This window comes from Mobula birostris, chromosome 2 (genome assembly GCF_030028105.1).
Source record: "Mobula birostris isolate sMobBir1 chromosome 2, sMobBir1.hap1, whole genome shotgun sequence".
In the NCBI taxonomy this organism is placed as follows: Eukaryota; Metazoa; Chordata; class Chondrichthyes; order Myliobatiformes; family Myliobatidae; genus Mobula; species Mobula birostris.
Genome location: NC_092371.1, coordinates 3227469 through 3249266, shown reverse-complemented (window position 1 = coordinate 3249266; position 21798 = coordinate 3227469). Strand labels below are relative to the sequence as shown.

The window sequence follows — 21798 nt, the reverse complement described above, 5'->3', positions numbered from 1 at the left end:
AAAAGGTGGGGGGGAGGAGGAGGACAAGATTGAAGGAGATAGGTGAAGCCTGGTGGCTGGAAAGATAATGGGTAGCAGAGGAAGGAATCTAATAAGAGAGAAGAGGGAAAAGGGAAGGTGGAGGGGACCCAGGGGAGGTGATAGGCAGGTGAGAAGAGGTAAGAGACCAGAGTGGAAAATAGAGGAGGTGGGGGAGAGGGAAAGTTTTGTTAGTGGAAGGAGAAATCAAAATTCATGCCATCAGGTTGGAGGCTACCCAGACGGAATATAAGGAGTTGCCCCTCCAGTGAGAGTGGTCTCATCTTGGCACATCGGAAGATCATGGACCGACGGGAATGTCAGAACAGGAATGGGAATTAAAATGTCTGGCCAATGGGAAGTTCCACTTTTGGCGGATGGATGGAGCAGAGGTGCTTGATGAAGTGGTGACCCAATTTACGTTGGGTCTCACCAAAGTAGAGGAAGCTGATACAATAGACAGCCCTAGCAGATCTGCAGCTGAAGTGTTTTGCCTCAGCTGGAAGACTTTCTGGGGCTCTGGGTGGAGGTAAACGGGAAGGTGTAGCACTTCGGCTGCCTGCAGGGATAAGTGCTGGGAGGGAGTTTAGTGGGGAGGGATGAATGGACGTGGGGAGAGGGAGCGATCCATGCAGAAAGCGGTGGGGGGGGGGTGGGGGTAAAGATATGTTTAGCAGTTGGATCCCTGTGGGGATGGCGGAAGTTGTGGAGGATGATATGTTGAATGCGGAGGCTCATGAGGTGGTATGTAAGGACAAGAGGAACTCCATCACTGTTAGGGCAGTGGGAAGATGGAGTGAGTGTGGATATTCAGCAAAATGGAGGAGATGTGGATCAACAGTGGAGGGAGGGCACCTCAAATGTCTTGGAAAGGAGCGCTGCATCCTAGGAACAGATGTGGCAAAGCTAAAAGAACTAGAAAAAGGGAATAGCGTTTTTACAGGAATTAGGGTGGGAAGAAGTATGGTCAAGGTCACTGTGGGAATTGGTAGGTTTATTAAATAAGTCAATTGACAGTTTTTCTCCAGAGATGGAGACTGAGAGATCAAGAAAGAGGAAGGAGGTGTCGGAAATAGACCAAGTGAACTTAAGGGCTGGGTAGAAGTTAGACGCAAAGTTGATTAAATTTGGTGACATCTGTAACCCTCCCATCAGAGCTCATATACAAACTTGTCTCGTGAGCTAACTCTGCTAACAGCTACGTGACTCAGTGGTGAGAAACCTGCTTTCGTAAGCAATGTACATCAAGGGTCGGTATGATTTGGGGTTTAACCAAACAGAAACGTCGTGGTGTTCTGATTAAAGAAACCTTGATTTGAGTGAATGCTGTGTAAATACTGACCATGCACAATTATCATTTGCCAAGCAATAACAGACCGTACACTGGCATAAAATTATAAGGAAAGTATATTTACTAGTTTTGGCTTTATCAGTTAACAGGAAAAAGAAAAGTGCCCATTACAATTAAACTGGTTTAAATGTGCGCATAAACATTGGAGCTCGTGTCTGTAGTGGTTGGGTGTACCGCTTTACTCATGGCACTGAATGCTCATCACCAATCACAAGAGAACTTCCCTTCTTGGACTCTGTCTCACAAAGCACTCCTTGCATTAGGGTCTTCCCCTTCAGATTGGAACATTCAGGCATCTTCCCCTGGTCCGGTCCTCTCCTCTCCTCTCCCCATCTCCCACCAGAAGACCACAAACCTGACCACTGATATTTCAGAAACTTCTCTCCACTCAACTCTCGCTAGAACCTTCCCACCATCCTGATTGGCTGACACAACGTTCCTAAGTTGAACGACATGGCTCCTTATCTTTAGCCGAAATCAAAACACTTTACCAGTAGGACACAATACTTTCACAGAAAACTGCTCGAATGACTTACCTCACAGCATAGCAGTAGGTATTAAAGGTGCATGAAGCAGCACCAATGCAGTCCTCAGTGTAGCAGAGGAAGAGTTTGGGGAGTATTACCGGGGAAGGCTTGGAACATGGACCACGAAGGGGCAAGCATAGCTGGGGCCCATGCGGGTGCTCATGGATACCCCTCGATTCAAACATCCAAAGGAAAAATTACTGAGGGTGAGGACCAGTTCTGTCAGACTGGGGAGGGTGGTGGTAGAGGGAAACTGGTTGGGTCTTTAATTGAGAAAGCTTTGAGGCTTTCTTGGTGGGGTATAGAAGTGTATAGGAACTGGATATCCATGGTGAAAATGAGGTGGACTGGGCCAGGGAATATAAAGCTTCTGAGGAGATCGAGAGCATGAGAAGTGTTGTGGATGTAGGTGGGGAGGGACTGAACCAGGGGGAATAGAATGGAGTCGAAGTATGAGGACATGAGTTAATGGTGCAGGAGCAGGCAAAGACAATGGGTCTACCCAGTCAGGCAGGTTTGTGGATCTTGGGTTGGAGGTAGAAGCAAGCAGTGTGGGGTAAGGGAACTATGAGTTTTGTAGCACTGGATGGAAGTTCTCCAGAGTGGATGAGATCAGTGATGGTGTCAGAAACAGTTTTCTGGTGGTGCGGCGTGGGGTCCTCTTGGTATGAGGAGGTGCCTGAGAGTTGCTGCCTAGCCTCAGCAAATTAGAGGTCAGTCCTCAGCAACGTTTGTTGTTCTTGCATTTTTAAAAGTTTCATTACATAAATTCTGTGAGAGAATTTTTATTCGGATCTCAGTTGTCCCTGTAGTGAGCTTTGAACTGCATAAGGGATGCGCTGCTGTCAGCACCACGGTGAGGTCTGGAGAGAGTGGTTAATGACGGTGAGGTGCTGTAGGGATTGTGATGAACAGATTGTACAGTGCAGTGTTCTAAATAACGGCACGGGTGTGTGGACAGACACCCGGTGCCCAGAGTGGTGAAGGAAACATTGTACCAGACCAAGGGTGCAGCTATGGGCACTCGCATGGGCCCCAGCTATGCCTGCCTCTTCGTTGGTTATGTGGAACAGTCTGTGCTCCAAACCTATTCTGGTACTGCTCCCCAACTTTTCCTTCGCTACATTGACGACTACATTGGTGCTGCTTCCTGCACCCATGCTGAGCTCGTCAATTTTATCGACTTTACTTCTAACTTCCACCCAGCCCTCAAATTCACTTGGTCCATCTCGGACACTTCTCTCCCCTTTCTCAATCTCTCGGTTTCCATCTCTGGAGACAGACTGTCCACTGACATCTTCTACAAGCCCACTGACTCTCATAACTACCTCAACTATACCTCTTCCCATCCCGCCACATGCAAAAATGCCATTCCCTATTCCCAGTTCCTCCGTCTCCGCCGCATCTGCTCCCAGGATGAGGCTTTCCGTTCCAGGACATCTCAAATGTCCTCTTTCTTTAAGGATCATGGTTTCCCTTCTGCCATCATCACCTGCATCTCCTCCATTTCCCGCACTTCCGCCCTCACCCCATCCTCCCGCCATCACAACAGGGACAGAGTTCCCCTTGCCTTCACCTACCACCCCACCAGCCTCCAGATCCAGCACATTATCCTCCGTAACTTCCGCCACCTTCAACGGGACCCCACCACTAAGCACATGTTTCCACCTCCACCCCTCTCCGCTTTCCGCAGGGATCGGTCCCTCTGCGGCTCCCTGGTCCACACGTCCCTCCCCTCGGATCTCCCACCCGGCACTTATCCCTGTAAGTGTAAGTGCTACACCTGTCCCTACACCACCTCTCTTGCCACCATTCAGGGCTCCAAACAGTCCTTCCAGGTGAGGCAACACTTCACTAGTGAGTCTGTTGGGGTCATCTATTGCATCCGGTGCTCCCGGTGCGGCCTCCTCTACATCGGTGAAACCCGATGCAGATTGGGGGACCGCTTCATCGAGCACCTCCGCTCCGTCCGCCAAAACAGTCAGGATCTCCCAGTAGCCACCCACTTCAACTCTGCTTCCCACTCCCATTCAGATATGTCCATACATGGCCTCCTCTACTGCCATAATGAGGCTAAATTCAGGTTGGAGGAGCAACACCTCATATACCGTCTGGGTAGTCTCCAGCCCCTTGGTATGAACATAGAATTCTCCAACTTACGGTAATTCCCTCCCCCTCCCTTCCTCTATCCCTAAGTCACTCTGCCTCCTCCCCCAGCTGCCTACCACCTCCCTCATGGTCCTGCCTCCTTCTGTTTTCCCCTATTCCTTCTTCACCTTTCCTGCCTATCCCCTCCCTGCCTCCCCTCCCCCACCCCTTTATCTTTTCCCTTACTGGTTTTTCACCTGGAACCTACCCTCCCCCCACCTTCTTTATTGGGCCTCTGCCCCTTCCCCCTACAGTCCTGACGAAGGGTTCCGGCCCGAAACGTTGACTGATCGTTTCCACGGATGCTGCCCGACCTGCTGAGTTCCTCCAGTGTGTTGTGAGTGTTGCTTTGACCCCAGCATCTGCGGAGTGTTTTGTGTAAATGTTGTACCATTGCACTTGGCAGTACCACTGGGGTAGTGTACTAGGGACTGCTGTCTTGTGTGTGTGTAACATGTATATAGAACTGGTGTGTGTGATATCGGTGGGGACTGTAATGTGTGTACAGTACAACGCGTGATGCTCAGACCATGTGCTAGTGGGGGATGTTGCATGCTGCATACGTGTTTGGTGTGCTTGCTGGCCATATTCCAGTACAGTTTTAAGCCCCTTGGCCTGCTTTGCCCCTGAAAGCCACCGACTCTGTTCTGGGAACTGAGTTCCTTCACCCCCGCTGCTTGCTATCAAACCTCCTTGCTGGAGGCTGGGTCTGTCAGGATGTTGGTCACACCACTTCATCTGAGTGAACAGTTGGGGAACGAGCCCCAATCCTCCCACCTCCCTGCCCAACCTTCAGGGTGACCTACGCTGGGAACAGCCACACCATCAGTGGGCAAGTGGATAACCGGGGAACGTGCATGGAGTTGTGACGGGGGTGATATCCCTCCCCTGTTTCAGCAAGGGGAAAGGCACTGTAGTTGAAGAGGAGGTTGCAGGTTGTAGAGGACAAGGTGTTGGGTGTACTTGGTTGGTTATTGGAATAATTCTGGAGATCAGTGGGGAAAGGCGCGGATTGACCTTACGTCATCAACCTGTTGGAATTTTCCTAACAAAGTACTCAGGGGCAATGCAGCTGATGTGGTCAATGTGGACTTGTACTTAGTGTTGGTTTGTTACTGGCTCACATACTGAGATGCACTGAAAAGCTTGTTTTGCATACAGACCAGATCACTTTGCTACAACGTCGGAATGCAGAGTAAAGTGCAGCTCAGGTAAACAATAAGGTGCAACGTCACAACAAGGTACATTTTCAGGTCAAGAGTGCATCGTATCGTTGATCTTCAGTAAATCTTTTGATGAGCTGTGTGGGAGTGTGCTCCAAATGGTTAGGTGGTCCCAGGACAGACCACATCCAGCTTCAGTTTTGTAATGGGAGATGGTCAGTGACAGTGAAGGGTCTTTTCTGTGGGGCGTGAGGTATACCACAGGGATCACTGCTGGGTCTCTGTTACGTGCATTGCCACACAGCACAGGCCCGCAGGACCACGACGTTGTGCCTACCTTTGAATCGTGTGTCTCAGTAGTGGGGAGAGAGGTTCTGGCTACGGGACAAAATGGGCCAGCTGGTTGAGGGGACAGAATGGCAGTGGGTGGAGTTTAATCCTGAGAATTGAGGTGATGCACTCGGGAAGGCCTGTAAAGAGAAGGCACATAGAATGAATAATCAAGTCCTAAGACATACTGAGAGAAATAAGGACCTCAGTGTACAAGGGTAGGACACACACTGTGAGCCGTAGGGAGTACTGAGGGACAGAGGGACCTCGGTGTACGAGAGTAGGACACACACTGTGAGCCATAGGGAGTACTGAGGGACAGAGGGACCTCGGTGTACGAGGGTAGGACACACATTGTGAACGGTAGGCAGTACTGAGGGACAGAGGGACCTCGGTGTACGAGGGTAGGACACACTGTGAACGGTAGGCAGTACTGAGGGACAGAGGGACCTCGGTGTACGAGGGTAGGACACACACTGTGAACGGTAGGGAGTACTGAGGGACAGAGGGACCTCGGTGTATGAGGGTAGGACACACACTGTGAACGGTAGGGAGTACTGAGGGACAGAGGGACCTCGGTGTACGAGGGTAGGACACACACTGTGAATGGTAGGGAATACTAAGGGACAGAGGGACCTCGGTGTACAAGGATAGGGGACACTGTGAACGGTAGTGTAACGGTCTTTGCCCCAACTGACTCCCGTTGCCTCGGGTGAGTAGCCGTCGACCCCGCCAAGCAGTGCAAATGCTTTGGTGCGGATATGGTGTGAGGCACCCAATGATCAGCCACGACACAAATATCAAACAATATACCAAGTGTGAGTAAAGGTGTATACTTTATAGCAAGTTTTGGTGATGGGTTAGTAGCAGCAACTAAAAGAAAAGGTGCCACATAAGTAACTTATCAGTCTTGTGCACATAATATTTTAATACGTTGGAGCTCACTCCTCTGATTCCATCCACAACGTCCTTCCGAGACTCCGGCCACCATCCGATCCCCCGAGGTCCGGTATCTGCTGCCCTGGAACCGCTGTCCGTTCCTCACACGTCCGTCCTCTCTGCTCGCCTCCCAAGAAAGCCCACGCTCCTCAACTCAGCACACATATACAAGATAACATAACATGACTTCCATCGGCTAGCAAATGAATACAATTTCCATTATCACTAATTACAACCCAAACATGCTGTTAGAGAACCCCTGGCTCAGCGGTTAACAGTACGAGAGGCCACTCTGGTAATAAGCAATTAACAGTTAACAGTCCAGCTAATGTTACTGAGAACCCGACATTCTCCCCCCACCGAAATAAGTCATGCCCTCATAATTTGCCATCCCTTCCTGCAGAACACACAGCCCAATCCACGTGCAGAAAGCAGTGACCTGACTCCCCAACACAGTAGAGATCACACCTTGATCCCTGGGTGCTACATAGGCCAACCTCTCTGGGGGTTTCCGACTCCTCCAAGGCCTACGTACCCCCTAGTTGAACTCTCCCGCTTCAGACACTACAGGGGACCCTTTGAAACTACGAGGTGAACCCTCCCCTGAGCGGTCACCCCAGCCCCTCTGCACCTCGGAACCCTCTATCTCTGGTTCAGGCCCTACATCCTCTCCTTCAGTGCCCTGCGGTACCACAGACTGTCCCTCACTAGCACCTCTTACCCCGTCTAATCCAGTGGGGGAAAGGCCAGGAGTCTCTTCCTCCATCACGGGAGCTTCAGCGAACGGCAGAATGTACCAGCCTTCCCAGTCATCGTCCTCTGAGTCCATATCCCTCACAGGGGCTCGACTTGGGCCCGTCTCTCCTGGGGTAGCCACGTCCTCCACCCTGCGGGGACACAGAGTCCTGGTACTGGGTGCAGCCGCCTCGTCAGGCTCCTGCTCTACCTATATGTCTTGCCCCAGGGGCAACAGGTGATTCCGATGGAGAATCTTGACAGGTCCCTTTCCATCCTCGGCCGCACCCGGAAAACCAGTAGGTTTGGCATCTGACTCTCCACCACATAGGGCATGGCTGCCCAGCGATCAGCCACTTTGTGTTTTCCCGGTAATCCCAGATTCCTGATGAGGACTCAGTCTCCCAGTAGGAGTTGAGAGAACTTTACTCTTTGGTCGTACCTCCTCTTATTTCCCCGATTCTGCCGGGCGGCCGTCTCCCCAGCCAACTCATAAGCTCTTTTCAGTTCTTCCCTCGTATCAGACACATACTTCAAGTAAGGCTTCGGCGACACCTCACCCGCATCCGTCCCGAAACAAAGGTCAATGGGCAACCTTGCCTTGCGCCCAAACATAAGATAATAGTGTGAGTAACCAGTGGTTTCATTGTGTGTACAGTTGTAACAGTGAACCAGATGCCCAGTATGTCAACTCCATCTTTTTGCAGCTGATTATACTGCCTGCCTTACTGGGGCAGTGAAAAGTGTAGACAGAGTCCATAGAGGTGGCTGTCGAACACGGGTGGGAGAGATTTGCTGATGCTTCCTACACTAGAGGGCCTAAGCTGTGTGGCAGTGTGAAATGTGAGGAGGATGTTATGAGAATGCAGGGTGACTTGGACAGGCTGGGTGAATGGGTGGATGCATGGCAGATGCAGTTTAATGTGGATAAATGTGAGGTTATCCACTTTGGTGGTAAGAACGGGAAGGCAGATTATTATCTAAATGGAGTCAAGTTAGGAAAAGGGGAAGCACAACGAGATCTAGGTGTTCTTGTACATCAGTCACTGAAAGCAAGCATGCAAGTACAGCAGGCAGTGAAGAAAGCTAATGGCATGCTGGCCTTCATAACAAGGGGAATTGAGTATAAGAGCAAAAAGGTCCTTCTGCAGCTGTACAGGGCCCTGGTGAGACCACACCTGCAGTACTGTGTGCAGTTTTGGTCTCCAAATTTGAGGAAGGACGTTCTTGCTATTGAGGGAGTGCAGCGTAGGTTCATAAGGTTAATTCCCGGGATGGCGGGACTGTCATATGTTGAAAGATTGGAGCGACTGGGCTTGTATACTCTGGAATTTAGAAGGCTGAGAGGGGATCTTATTGAAACATATAAGATTATTAAGGGATTGGACACACTGGAGGCAGGAAGCATGTTCCCGCTGATGGGTGAGTCCAGAACCAGACACCACAGTTTAAGAATAAGGGGTAGGCCATTTAGAACGGAGTTGAGGAAAAACTTTTTTACCCAGAGAGTGGTGGATATATGGAATGCTCTGCCCCAGAAGGCAGTGGAGGCCAAGTCTCTGGATGCTTTCAAGAAAGAGATGGATAGAGCTCTTAAAGATAGCGGAATTGAAGGCTATGGGGAGAAGGCAGGAACTGGATACTGATTGTGGATGATCAGCCATGATCACAGTGAATGGCGGTGCTGGCTCGAAGGGCCAAATGGCCTACTCCTGCACCTATTGTCTGTTGTCTGTTGGTTTCGGCAGAAGTTGGCCGTACTTGATCTTTCTTCCTTGGAGAGCAGGAGAATGAAAGATGACGTCATATAATATAAAGCTGTTCGGGGTAAACAGTCATCTCTCTTCCCCAGGGTTTGGGGAGTCCAAAACCAGAGGATGCATGTACAAGAGAAGAGGGGAGAAGCTAAAAAAGACAAGTGGTAATTTCTGTACACGGAGGATAATGACAGACATCCCACCTCTCCCGGAAGTTCCGGGAGTCTCCCGCATGTGAATAGTGGTTCCCTGATGCCCACAAATTATATACAATATCACGGAAATCAATTTTTTTGGGAGCGAGCGAGAGAAAGCAAGAAAGAGCGCGAGAGCGACCACGAGAGAGAGAGAGCGCGAGTGACCATGAGTGAGCGAGAGTGAAAGCAAGCGAGCGACAGAGAGAGAGAGAGAGCACACCATGGCAGAGTGTCAAAAAAAAATAAAACGTGCGTCACCCCAGACTACACTAAAGTGTACCCCTGCCTAATAGGGGTCAAAAATAATGACAGTGTTGCTCGCTGCACTGTTTGCAACAGTGACTTTTCTATTGCCCATGGTGGGTTAAAATGTAAAAGACATGTTGAGGTGAGTTTAACAGGTGTCATTCGTTCATTAGCTTAGCTAACATTATTTAAACTAGTTGGCTAGCTGCTAAGGAGCTACTCTATTGCAGACATCTCCCGGGAGTGTCCCATAAATTGATGGTGCTACCTCCCTGAAATGAGATTTTGCAGGGTGGGATGTCTGTAATGAATACCTGGAGTGAGCTGCCAGAGGAGGTGGGACAAATGCGCCACATTTAGGAGGCATGGTGGAAGGGCTTGGAAGGTTCTGGACTGAATGTGGGCAACTGGGAATGGCAGGGAGGATGCCGTGGCCAGCATGGACCAGTGGCACCATACTGTATGACTCTGACTGTAACTTCCACTCCAACCCAAACCCCTGCTCGCCTGCCCCTGTTCTCCGGGACTCTTCCTCAGTGACTGAATGAAGAGAAGACCTACGCCTCCTTGCACTTCGTCCCGCTGAGGCACGCTTTAGGCCTCGCTCCTTTTGTAATGCAGGAAATGTGCTATTCCATGCAGGCACAGCAAGATCCCACAGTCACACTGCTGGTGAACAGCACTGGCCTCCTCTGTGCCCTCCAGTGAAATCACAGAGGAGCAGGAAGAGCCCTGGCTTTGTTCCCTGCCTCGGGAGCTTTTCCCTCCACCTCGGAGGACGGGGAATGTTTAACACAGCATGTGGCTTTGGCCACCGATCTGCTGAGAGGTTGTACTGTCTGGTCTGATTCTTCGTTGGGATTTTGTCAGAGAGAGTCAGGCAGCACTGAAACAGGCCTTTCAGCCCTTCACCTGTGTACTAACCACTCGATTTTACACTAATCCTACCTCCTAAGTGAGTGCATTTCATTCTCCTCACTGTACCACCAATTCACCCACACACAAAAATCAAAATAAAATTATATATGGCATCATATACGACCCTGTGAGATTTGTTTTTCTTGTGGGCATACATGGTAAATCCAAGAAACACAACAGATTCAATGAAAGACCACACCTGACAGGATGGACAGACAACCGTTGTGTAAAAGATGACAAACTTTGCGAACACAAAAGAGAAAAAAATAAATAAGCAGTAAATATGGACCATGAGATGAGTGCTTGAAAGTGACTCCGGAGGTCAGTGATGGGGTGAGTGAAGTTATCTGCTCCGTTTCAAGAGCCGGATGGTCGAGGGGTAATAACTGATCCTCAACCTGGAGGTATGGGTCGTGAGGCTCCTGTACCTTCTTCCTGATGGCAGCAGTGAGAGGAGAGCATGGCCTGGGTGGTAGGCGTCCTTGATGATGGTCGGGGGGCAATTTACAGTGCAGATTAACCCACCGACTTGTACATTGTTGGGATGTGGGAGGGACCCAGGGATACCCACACGGTCACTAAGAGCGTGAAATCAAGTCCCTGGATCCCCACAAGTTGATAAGGTGGTTAAAAAGGTGTTATGGTATGCTGGCTTCATTTGAGGGAGATACAGTGGAAAAACTTGCCCTGCATACTGTCCATACACAGTGCATTGAGATAGAGCATGGTAAAACAGTAACAAATTGCAGTTACACAGAAAGTGCAGTGCAGGTAAAATCAAAACGAGCTAGATTGTGAGGTCAATGAGGTCTATGTTGTACTAGGGATCCATTCAAGAGTCTGTTATGGGCATAGAAGCTGTCCTTGAGCCTGGTGGTATGAGCTTTCAGGCTTTTGTGTCTGCTACCTAATGGGAGAGGGGCAGAAGAGAGAATGCCCGAGGTGGGTCAGGAGGGGAAGGTAGTTTCCTTGACCTGCTGAGCTACTGTATGTCCACAGATCTCCGCAGTTTCTCGCAGTCACAGGCAGAGCAGTTGCCGTACCAGTAGGCTGCTCAAACAATCTCAAATACTAGGGGAGCATAGTTTTAAGGTGTGCATGTGGGGGGATGTTTAAAGAAGATGTGCAGGGCAAGAATTTTTTTAAGACAGAATGGTGGAGGTAGAGTTACTGAAGAGGTTGTCCTGTGGTCACACGCGTGTGCCAGCACATGGACTACGTGGGGGCGGAAGCGATTTAGTTTAACTTGGACATGGGTCAACGGGACAGGCTCTCCCTCACCACCAGTTCTGCATCCTTCCCTGCCAAACTGTCTCTTAAAAGTTGTTATGGTACCTGCCTCAGCCACTTCCTCTGGCAGCTCGTTCCACACACATACCTTCTGTGTATGTATAAAAGAAAGTTTATATCAATTATTTTCAACTTCTCATCTTAAACCCTGTAGATTTAAAATTTCCCCAACCCTGGGAAAAGTCTGCATTCACCCACCCTATCAATGTCCCTCATGATTTTATATGTCTATAAGATCGCCGCTCAGTCGCCTGCATTTCAAGAAAAAAAAGGTCTTTGCTTCAGAATTGGAATCGGGTTTAATATCCCTGGCATACGTCGCGCAATTTGTTGTTTTGCGGCAGTGGTACAGTGTAATTAAAAACTATACAAAGAATATATTAAAACATTAATTGAATAATTATTGCAAAAAGAAAGGGGGAAAATACTGAGCTGGTGTTCATGGGTTCATTGTCCATTCAGAAATCTGATGGCGGAGGGGAAGGAGTTGTTCCTGAAACATGGAGTGTGGGTCTTCAGGCTCCTGTACCTCCTGCCTAACTTCTCCCTATAACTCAGCATCCTTTTAAAGATCCTCTGCACTCCGTCCAGCTTAATAAATTATTTCCTATGGCAGGGTGACTGAAAGTGAGCACAGCACTCCAAGTTTGGCCTCACCAGTGTCCTCTACAACTGCACCATGACCTTCTAACATTTTTACTCAGAACGTTGCCTGGTGAAGATCAGTGTGCCAAAAGCCTGTTTCACTGACCTGGCCACCTGTGATGCATCCTAATAGTGTGCTTTCTACAGTGCATCAATTAAAAATCTCAAATACTAGAGACCATTGGCCATTTGGTCCATCGAGTCTGTTCCACCATTCTATCATGGCTGATACATTGTCCCTCTCAACTGTTTCTCCTGCCTTCTCCCTGTAACCTTTGTCATCCTTACTAATTAAGAACCTGTCTACCTCCGCTTTAAATATACCTGATGACTTAGCTCCCACTGCGAACTCGAGCAAAGAATTCCACAGATTCACCACTGGCTAAAGAATTTCGTACTCATCTCTGCTCTAAAGGGACGACCTCCTGGTCCCAGACTCAAACTATAGGAAACGTCCAGTCCACATCCACTCTGTCTGGGCCTTTCAGTATTTGGCAGGTTTCAGTGAGATTCCACCCCCAGCGAGTAGTCTGAGAGTCATCAGGCACTCCTCATTTGTTAACCCTTTCGTTACTGGGATCATTCCTGTAAAACCTCCTCTGGACCGTCTACAATGCCACAAAATGCTGGAGGAACTCAGCAGGCCAGGCAGCATTAACAGTCGGCGTTTCGGGCCAAAACCCTTCGGCAGGACACTATACGTACTTTCTTGGATAACGGGCCCAAAACTGCTCATTGTATTCCAAATGCAGTCTAATCAATGCTTTTATATTGAAGTGAATGCCAACATTGCATTTCTTTAAGATGAGAGGGGGAAAGTTGAAAGGAGAGAAGGGAGGCAAGTTTTTCTATACACAAAGGAGGATGAATATCTGGAACAGGCTGCTAGGGAAGGTGGTGAAGATGATTAAGAAGTAGTTTGCTGGCCCCATGAATGGTTAGGGATCTTACATATGAGTAGGCAGAAGGGATTTAGTCTATCTTGGCACTGTTGGGTCGAAGCTCCATGCTATCCTGTGCCTCACTCTACGTTCTGCTCTCTCTCTCCCCGGCTGCAGGCTGCAAGATCAAAGCACTGCGGGCAAAGACCAACACTTACATCAAGACACCGGTGCGTGGTGAGGAGCCGGTCTTTGTGGTGACGGGCCGACGGGAGGACGTGGCCATGGCGCGGCGGGAGATCATATCGGCAGCCGAGCACTTCTCACTGATCCGCGCCTCGCGCAACAAGGACGGGGCACCGAATGGAGCCGCACCGCTGCCGCCAAACCTGCCGGGCCAGACCACCATCCAGGTGCGGGTCCCCTACAGGGTAGTGGGGCTGGTGGTGGGGCCCAAGGGCGCTACCATCAAGAGGATCCAGCAGCAGACACACACCTACATTGTGACGCCCAGCCGCGACAAGGAGCCCGTCTTCGAGGTCACTGGGATGCCGGCCAACGTAGACCGGGCCCGCGAGGAGATCGAGGCGCACATCGCCACCCGCACCGGCGGCTTAGTGGACCTGGGCGACGACAACGACTTCCACGGCGACGGCCTGGAGCCGGGCCTAGCAGCCGCACGCCCTCACCGGGTCTGGAGCAAGTCAGCGCTAGGGCCGGGCCGCAAGCCCCTCCCCGGCTACCGCGGGGGTGGGCCGGCTCCCACGGACTACTACTACGGCGGCGCCAAACTGGCAGATCCTCCCCATCCCCACCACCCTCAGCACCACCCTCCCTCCTTTGCCAACGGAGTGGTCTTCGGCGAGGCCTTCCCGCCCTCCCCCTTTGGTGCTGAGGCCCGGGAGATGGAGCCTGCAGCCGGTCCCCTCTGGACTCCTCGCCCTGAGCTGGTGGGCCCGTCATCGGAGACCCGGCGGGGCAGTGCCGGAGGGGGTGGAGGGCTGTCCCACCTCTCACCCACCCTCCCCGAGTCCGGCCTGATTGCCAGCGGCCACTCGCTGGCCCGTCGGGCCCACAGTGACCCGCTTCAGGGCAACCTGCGGCCGGCGGGTCCCTCCGGCCGACCCCCCTCGCCAGGTGGAGGGGGAGGGGGCAGCCGCCATCCCAGCAGCCGCGAGTGCCAGGTCTGCTTCGAGAGCGAGGTCACGGCCGCCCTGGTACCCTGTGGTCACAACCTCTTCTGCATGGAGTGCGCCAATCGCATCTGCCAGCGCAGTAACCCGCACTGCCCCGCCTGTCTCAGCTCCGTCACCCAGGCCATCCGCATTTTCTCCTGATTTGCCACCCTGCCCCCACTTCAGTCTCCATTTCCTTTTCTTTAATCCGTTTTCCTTTGGTTGTAGGCATTTGGATTGGGTCAGGACACAGGAGCGAAGTTGGCTGGGGTGCCCATGATGTTCCCGCGCTCCCTGTCCCTTTCACTTTCACTTTCCCCTCAGCCCTCCTCCCTCTTACCCCCTTCCTGCCCAACCAGTGACTGGCGGGCTCGTCCTGCCCCTTGCGCGGGGGTAGTCGGGGAAAAACACTACAAAACCTCGAGGGAAGGAGGTAGTTTCCTGACCAGGTCATTGAGCGGGGACCCTTCTGCGGGGCACGAAGACCATTTGGAGGGATGGGGGTCCTGGGGTTGTCTGGGACAAAGGCTGGAGCATCTCCCTCCCTCTCCCTTCCCCCGGCCCCCGGCCCTGATCCACCACTTCCGCACCCTTCGGCCTGAGCAAACCTCAGGCTGCCGAGGCTTGGCTTGTGGGCAGCTGTGGCACTGCCTTGGAATGGCTCCACTTGAAAATCGGTGATTTTCCTGCACGTTGGAGAGAGAGAGAGCTGGGTCAGCTCAGTAGCCAGTGAACAAACCACCAGAGATCTGTTACCCTTGTTGTCGGTGGACAACGGGACATCAGAGAGCTGCGACCAGAGAATTTTCTTGAAATCCTGACCATTTTTGTTTTGTAATCATTAATTGAAGTCACCTCAGATCGGGTGACAAGGTGTGGTGTTGTAAGTCCAATTGATGAGAGTAACAAGTATGTTTCTAGATTCCTGTTATTGTATGGTTATGCCAATGCTGCTGGGCCCGCAGTGTTTTCAGTCAAACTGTTCTTTCTCTCCCTCTGCCTCCCACTCCCTCTCACTCTTTCCTTTCTTTCTCACTCTTTCCTCCCTCTCTCTCTCTCGCTCTTTTTTCCATCCCTCTTTCTCTCTCCTCCCTCTCTCTTGCTTTTCTCCTCCCTCCCTTTCTCACTTTTCCTTTCTCTCTCACTCACTTTAACCTCCTCGCTTTTTCCCCTCTCTTCTCGCCTGCCCTTTCCCATCATTGTTTCACATTGCCAGGGTCATTGGCAATTAAGCCACACATATTGTGTGGAGTTGTGTGTGACCTGTAACACCGATGTCCTTGCAAATGGACAGATTTCCCTTTTGAACTTAAAACAAATAAGCGCTGAGTAGAGGGAACTGAAGGAAAATCATTTTTGTAGAAAGTGTAAGAATTCAGCCACAGCCTGGTTTTCTTTCCCCAGCCCCTCTGTTCCCACCCAAGCCTTCCATGATTTGATAGCCATGGAGCTGTTCGAGCTGTGCCTTGTCCCACCATCGGTAACAACTCTTGGGATACGGATGTGGGTGCACTGAGCTTTGGAGAACTGGCTCCCGCTGTGGCTCTTCCCAAAGTAAACCCATTTGTTGGGAATGTTGGTGGCTGAGGACTGTGTGCTTGTCCAGAGATGGAGGAGGAGGGAGAGAATGTCTCTGGTGGAAGTAGGACGATTCTCACCTGGGTTCACGCCCTTCAGCCTCAGATCAGAGACATGAGTGCTGTGTGAGGAAGGTTCGAACGAGAACTGGTTTTAGTTTGTGGTATTCATAGTTCAACATTTGGATGAGTTTTACTCTTTCTGTCCACATTCAAGTTTGGGTTGATGGAACACCTCTGAGTGGTAATACATAGTTTAAGGAGGGAAAGACAAAGGTTGATGTGTTCATGGAAGGATGTTGCATTAATTGAGATGCATAGATACTTTAGTGGGGGTCTGCTAGTTCCCATCCCCATCTCCCTCTTGCTCAGCTCCCTGTCGTGGCTACGGCATCCCCTACCCTGTGCAGCTGTTTATTCTGACAGTGTGGCACACCGTCAGCACAGCTCAAACAGCGACAGCCCAAGACAAAGGAACTGAATGAGGCCACTTGGCTTCTCGGGCCACCATTTCATCATGGCTAATTTATCATCCCTCCTCACCCCATTCTTTTATCTTCTCCTGTGACCTTTAACACCCTGACTACTCAAGAACATGTTTTACATATACTGAACGACTTGTCCTTCACAGTCATCTGCAGCAAGTAATTCCAGAAACTCACCACCCTCTGGCTTCAGAAATTCCTTCTCATCTCTGTCCTCTGTTCTGAGGCTCTGCGCTCTGGTCCCAGACACACCACTACAAGGATACATCTTCTCCACGTCCACTTTATCTAGGCCTTCCATTATTTGATAGGTTTTAATGAGATTCACCCTCATTCTTTTAAACTCCAGCAAGTACAGACCCAGAGCCACCAAACGTTCATGTGTTAACCCTTTCATTCCTAGAATCATTCTCATTAACCTCCTCTGGACCCTCACCAATGCCAGCACATCCATCCTTAGAACCGGGACCCAAAACTGCTCACAATAGTCTTAAATGTGCTCTGACCAATGCCATTTAAAGCCTTAGCATCACATCCTTGCTGTTATATTCTGGGCTTCTCGAAATGAATGTTGGCATTGTGTTTGCTTCCTTACCACTGACTCAACCTGCAAGTTAACCTTTAGAGAATTCTGCATATAAAGACTTTCAAGTCCCTTTGCACCTCTGATTTTTGAATTTTTGCCTGTTTAGAAAATAGTCTATACCTTTATTCCCTCTACCAAAGTGTATGACAGTACACTTCCCTGCTCTGTGTTCCATCTGCCACTTTGCCCATTCTCCCAATCTGTCCAAGCCCTTCTGCAGACTCCCTGCTTCCTCAGCACTACCTGCCCCTCCACCTATCTTTGTATCATCTGCTAACGTGGCAACAAAGCCAGCTATTCCATCATCCAAATAATTGACATACAATGTAAAAAGAAGCGGCCTCAATACCGATCCCTGCAGAATACCACTTGTCACCGGCAGCCAACCGGAATAGACCCCCTTTATTTCAACTCTGCCTCCTGCCAGTCTGAAAATCTTCTACCATGTTAGTATTTTTCATGTAATACCATGGGCTTTTATCTTCTTAAGCACCCTCATGTGTGGCACCTTGTCAAAGGCCGTCTGAAAATCCAGGTAAGCAATATCCACTGACTCTACTTTGTCTATCCTGCCTGTTATTTCCTCAAAGAATTCCAACAGATTTTTCTGGCAAGATTTCCCCTCATGGAAACCGTGCTGACATTGGCCCATTTTATCAGGCACCTCCAAGTACCCAGAAACCTCATCCTCAATAATGGACTCTGACACCTTCCCAACCACTGAAGTCAGGCTAACTGTCCTATAATTTCCTTTCTTCTGCCTCCCTCCCTTCTTAAAGAGTCGAGTGACGTTTGCAAATTTTCCAGTCCTTTGGAACAATAGCAGAATCTAGTGATTCTTGAAAGATCTTTACTAATGCTTCCACAATCTCTTCAGCTACCTCTTTCAGAACCTGCGGTGTACACCATCTGGTGCAGGTGACTTATCTACCTTCAGACCTTTCTGCTTCTCAGTAATAGCAACTACACTCATTTTTGACCCTGACACTCGAATTTCTGGCATTCTGCTAGTGTCTTTCACAGCGAAGACTGAGGCAAAATATTTATTCTTTGTCCACCATTTCTTCGTCTTCTATAGCGGCCTATTTAAGAGTGTGGCTTTGGGACGGTGATGAGGAAGCTTCCATCTGCCTGTCAAGGCTCACTTGCCTTCGATCACTTTTGCTGAGCAGTACAGAAGAATGACTGAGGTCGCTGGGGAAGTTGGCATGTACCCAGCTCCGTCATCTCAGAGCAGTTGGGTGATACAATGCTGGTCAAAGCCACATTGGTCCATTGGTCTGTGCTGGGGGGGGGGGGGGGGGCGACATCTGGTCTTTGCAAAATTCAAAGATGGTTGTTCTGTACTTTGGAGAAACTTCTGAAGGAAGGAAAGGAGTTTGAGTGATGTCGTCCCAGGAAGTGGAACTGGGATTTCTCCCTATTGGATAAAGGGGGGGGACATTATTGTTCTTAAACTTCCCCACAACTTCCCACCTCCTGCCGATTCCTGTTCCACTCCCCACAACAGTCTCAACCAGGCTGCCACAGTAAATGTCTGAGTTTAGGACCTTGAGTGGTTGTCCCCTCTGAGACAGCCCCCACCCCTACCCCCTGCAGTGCCTGAGTGCTCTCCTATCAGGGCTTGTCGGCAGATGCCTAATGATACTCCGTTTTGCATTTAGATGGCGCCTTTAATTTGGAAAGTTCTTGTCCTAATCTGCTTGGTTGAGCGTGTTTTTCAGAGATGAAGATTTCAATCTTACTCTGTGTCTTTTCATCTTGCATTCTCCCTCGCTCCACGCCCCTCTGTGTTCACACCCTGTGTTCTCTCCCCCTCTCTCTGCTCTCCCTGCCCCCTCTCTCTGTGTTCTCTCTCACCCATGCCCCTTGCATTCTCCCCCACATTCTGTCCCCCCCGCTGCGTTCTCACCACCCCCTGTGCTTTCTCCCCTCTCTCCGCTTCCCTTCTCCCCTCTCTGCATTCTTTCTCCTCACCCCCTCTCTTCATTCTCTCATTCTCTCTCTCCTCACCCCCGCTTTCTCTATGTTCTCTCCCCCCCCCCCCCGTGTCTGCATTGGAAGGAGGGAGCGGGATTTTCAGGTGACCTTTCGCCAAGGGAGTGGAACAGTATCAGCAGTATTGGACCTGGAAAGGGCCTTATTAATGTATGTTTCCCATTATATTTTATATTCAGAATTGTAGGTCATTTTATATTCCTTGTAAACAAAGAGAAATTAAAGGGGTCTACTCAACAAAATTTAACTGCTGACAGGAAAATTTCTAACAAACCGGTAATTATGTTGACAAAAATTTTAGTTCTAGTTTAGTAAATATTTTAATACCATATGTTAAATGTATTTGTAGGTGAATTATTTCATTAAAATACTTTATGAGCAAAGTTTAACAGAAAAACGCAAAAAGTATATTTTATTTTTTACCGATCAATGTCAAAAGTTCAAATACTGATATTTGCAAAAAACAAAATTTTAAAAATTGAGAGTTTTATTTTTGTGACTGTTTAAGACGTTTTACGTACCAAATTGTGTGGTTCAGTTCTGATGCTTTGATTTTGCTCTGTGACAATGTGACATTTTCCCTCCTGTTTTCTCTGAGATGTTTACACATACATACTTGGGTCATTGTTTCAAAAACTAAGACGGGAGGGTTGAGGGTGGAGGTGGGGTTGGGAGGGAAGGGAGGGGGTGATTAAGTGTGTAAAAAAATTATTAAGAGCTCTGGTGTGCAAGTACAGGCAGGCAGATTCTCTCGCTTGACCCTCTCCTATCCTTTATTGCATTTGTAGATTTAATTGCTTCTTCTGTCCAGTCGAAGGTTGGAGCCTTTCTGAAGTATGGCTCCATTCCTTGGGAGGAGGAAGCCTCCCAGTGGATGGAGACGAGGGAGGGGGACAATGTGTGGGTAGGCACAAGGATCAGGATTGTCTGGGACTGACTGTGTCCATCCTGTTGGTGTGTGAGGAAGAGTACGAATGGTGTCCGGGAGCAGTGTTTGCCTTTGCAGGCGTAGTATTTGTTTCAACCCACCGCTGAGGCGTGCTGTCCCCACCCCCTGCCAGCTGCTGGAGCTCTGACTAGCGGCGGACAGGAAGAGGGCAGCAAGAGGCGCTGGAACGTGTGTTTGTCGGGGTTGGGTTGGGTTGGCAGGAGGGGGGAATGGAAGGTGCTTCAGGAATGTGTGCCCCTTTCAAGGGCCACAGCCTGTATCGCTGGGTCAGGACAGACACATTCTGTCTCGGACACGGAGCTCCTTGACAAGTTTCCCATATGTTCAGGTCTGCCCAGTGAGTGGGGCCATGCCAGGGTCCACTGTCCGCCTCCTGGGTCCATGGGTTGTCACCTGCCCAGCGTGCTCCAGTACCCCGCCATCATCGCCTAAACCTGACTGTGCCCACCCTGTCTCCTGTCACTAGTGTCACTGCCAAGCACCCTGTCATGTTTGAGCTAGATCCCAACCACGTGACCCATGCTACCTGCTCAGTCCCTCTCTTCACTCGAGCCCCGTGTCCTGGTTGCTCTGTAACCACCTCTTCCTGTGGTAATCACCTCATTCCCATCCCCAATTCCACTCACTACCAGGTCTACCCTCAGACTCCCTCCCTCCACTCCCCTGCTCCCTTTTCTCCCCTCCACTCCTTTATCCTCCCTCCCTCCAGGTATCACATACATGAAAACAAACAGTAAAATGAATCGTTTTGTGGTAACAGCCAACACACGCCAGATTGTGCTGGGGACAGCCAGTAAGTGTAGCCACACATTCCGGCACTAATCCCTTCCCATCATTCCCCATCTCCACCTTCCCCCTTCTCTCCCACTTTCACTCTCCAATCACCCTCATCCCACTTTGCTCCCCCCCCCCACAGTCTGGTGGGGGCTGCAGCCAGTGCTGGTGAAGAAGGTGTGGGATGGGATTGCTGGAGACACTGGGCTGGCCTGGCTGAGTTCACTTTGCTCGGGGATGACGATCTACTCACCTTGGCCATTCTGTCCAAGGGGCTTCTCATGCAGACCCCCTCCCAGCCACTCCCCCTCCCACAGTCACGGTGGGCCCAGCTGAGTTTCTTATGCCTGGTCCTGATCTTGAAAGAGGAATTTTGAGCAGTGATTAAGTGCAAGCCTTTATGCACGGTAGAGGAGAGCGCGAGTCCACCGAGACGGGAGCCGTGGAATACTCCTGCTCCAGCAGCACCAGGCTGTGTCAGCCTGTCCCTCGTCGCCGCATCTGTGATCAGGCTGGGTCCTGGTCTGGGGAGCCACGCTGTACGCTGAGGGAATCCCACACCACACAGTGATTAGACAGAAGATCCCACCGCCCTCGGCCTGAGACGTCCAAACAAAAGCAGATTCACTCAGAAAGCAAACTGCAAAGACCCAGACCAGACACTGTTCGCCCGAGGTTCCTCAGCTCTGACACTCCCTGAGCATGGGTTCCCCCCCCCACGAGCTTTCTGAACAAAATCCACGTTTCCTGCCGAGAGGATCAATTTCAAAGTGACAGCCCCCCCTCTTCTGAGACTTGGGAAGGCGGCTAACGAGTTGCCAGATCTGGGAGCCATTCCTGCCTTGTGCACAATTAATCTTGTCCTTTGGACAATTCCTGCAACTCCATTCTAACTAATGTATCTGTAGCATTTAGTGTTTTGAATAGACAGGGTCCCATTAGAGGTAGGGCTGCTGATGTCAACCTTGTGTTGTGACTGTTTAAAATCTATAATAAAGTGGTAAAAGACTGTCCGAAGGAGAGGGTAGATTTATTAAAATGATAATGTGATTGTGATTTTTATATTACTGAATGTAAAAAAAAACACAAAAAAAGTTTATAACAACCAA

The 21798-nt window shown here is 50.1% G+C and overlaps 1 protein-coding gene across 1 annotated transcript in view; it reads left to right on the top strand.

Annotated features, from left to right (window-relative positions):
• The window catches only part of LOC140211260 (RNA-binding protein MEX3B-like), a 38588-nt gene extending 18968 nt beyond the window's left edge, over positions 1 to 19620 (top strand). Inside the window, exon 2 of the mRNA XM_072280941.1 lies at positions 13323 to 19620. Coding sequence (XP_072137042.1) covers positions 13323 to 14482 — 1160 coding nt within the window. The 3' untranslated portion in view covers positions 14483 to 19620. The remainder of the gene's footprint in view (positions 1 to 13322) is intronic.
• The last annotated feature ends 2178 nt before the right edge of the window (positions 19621 to 21798 follow it).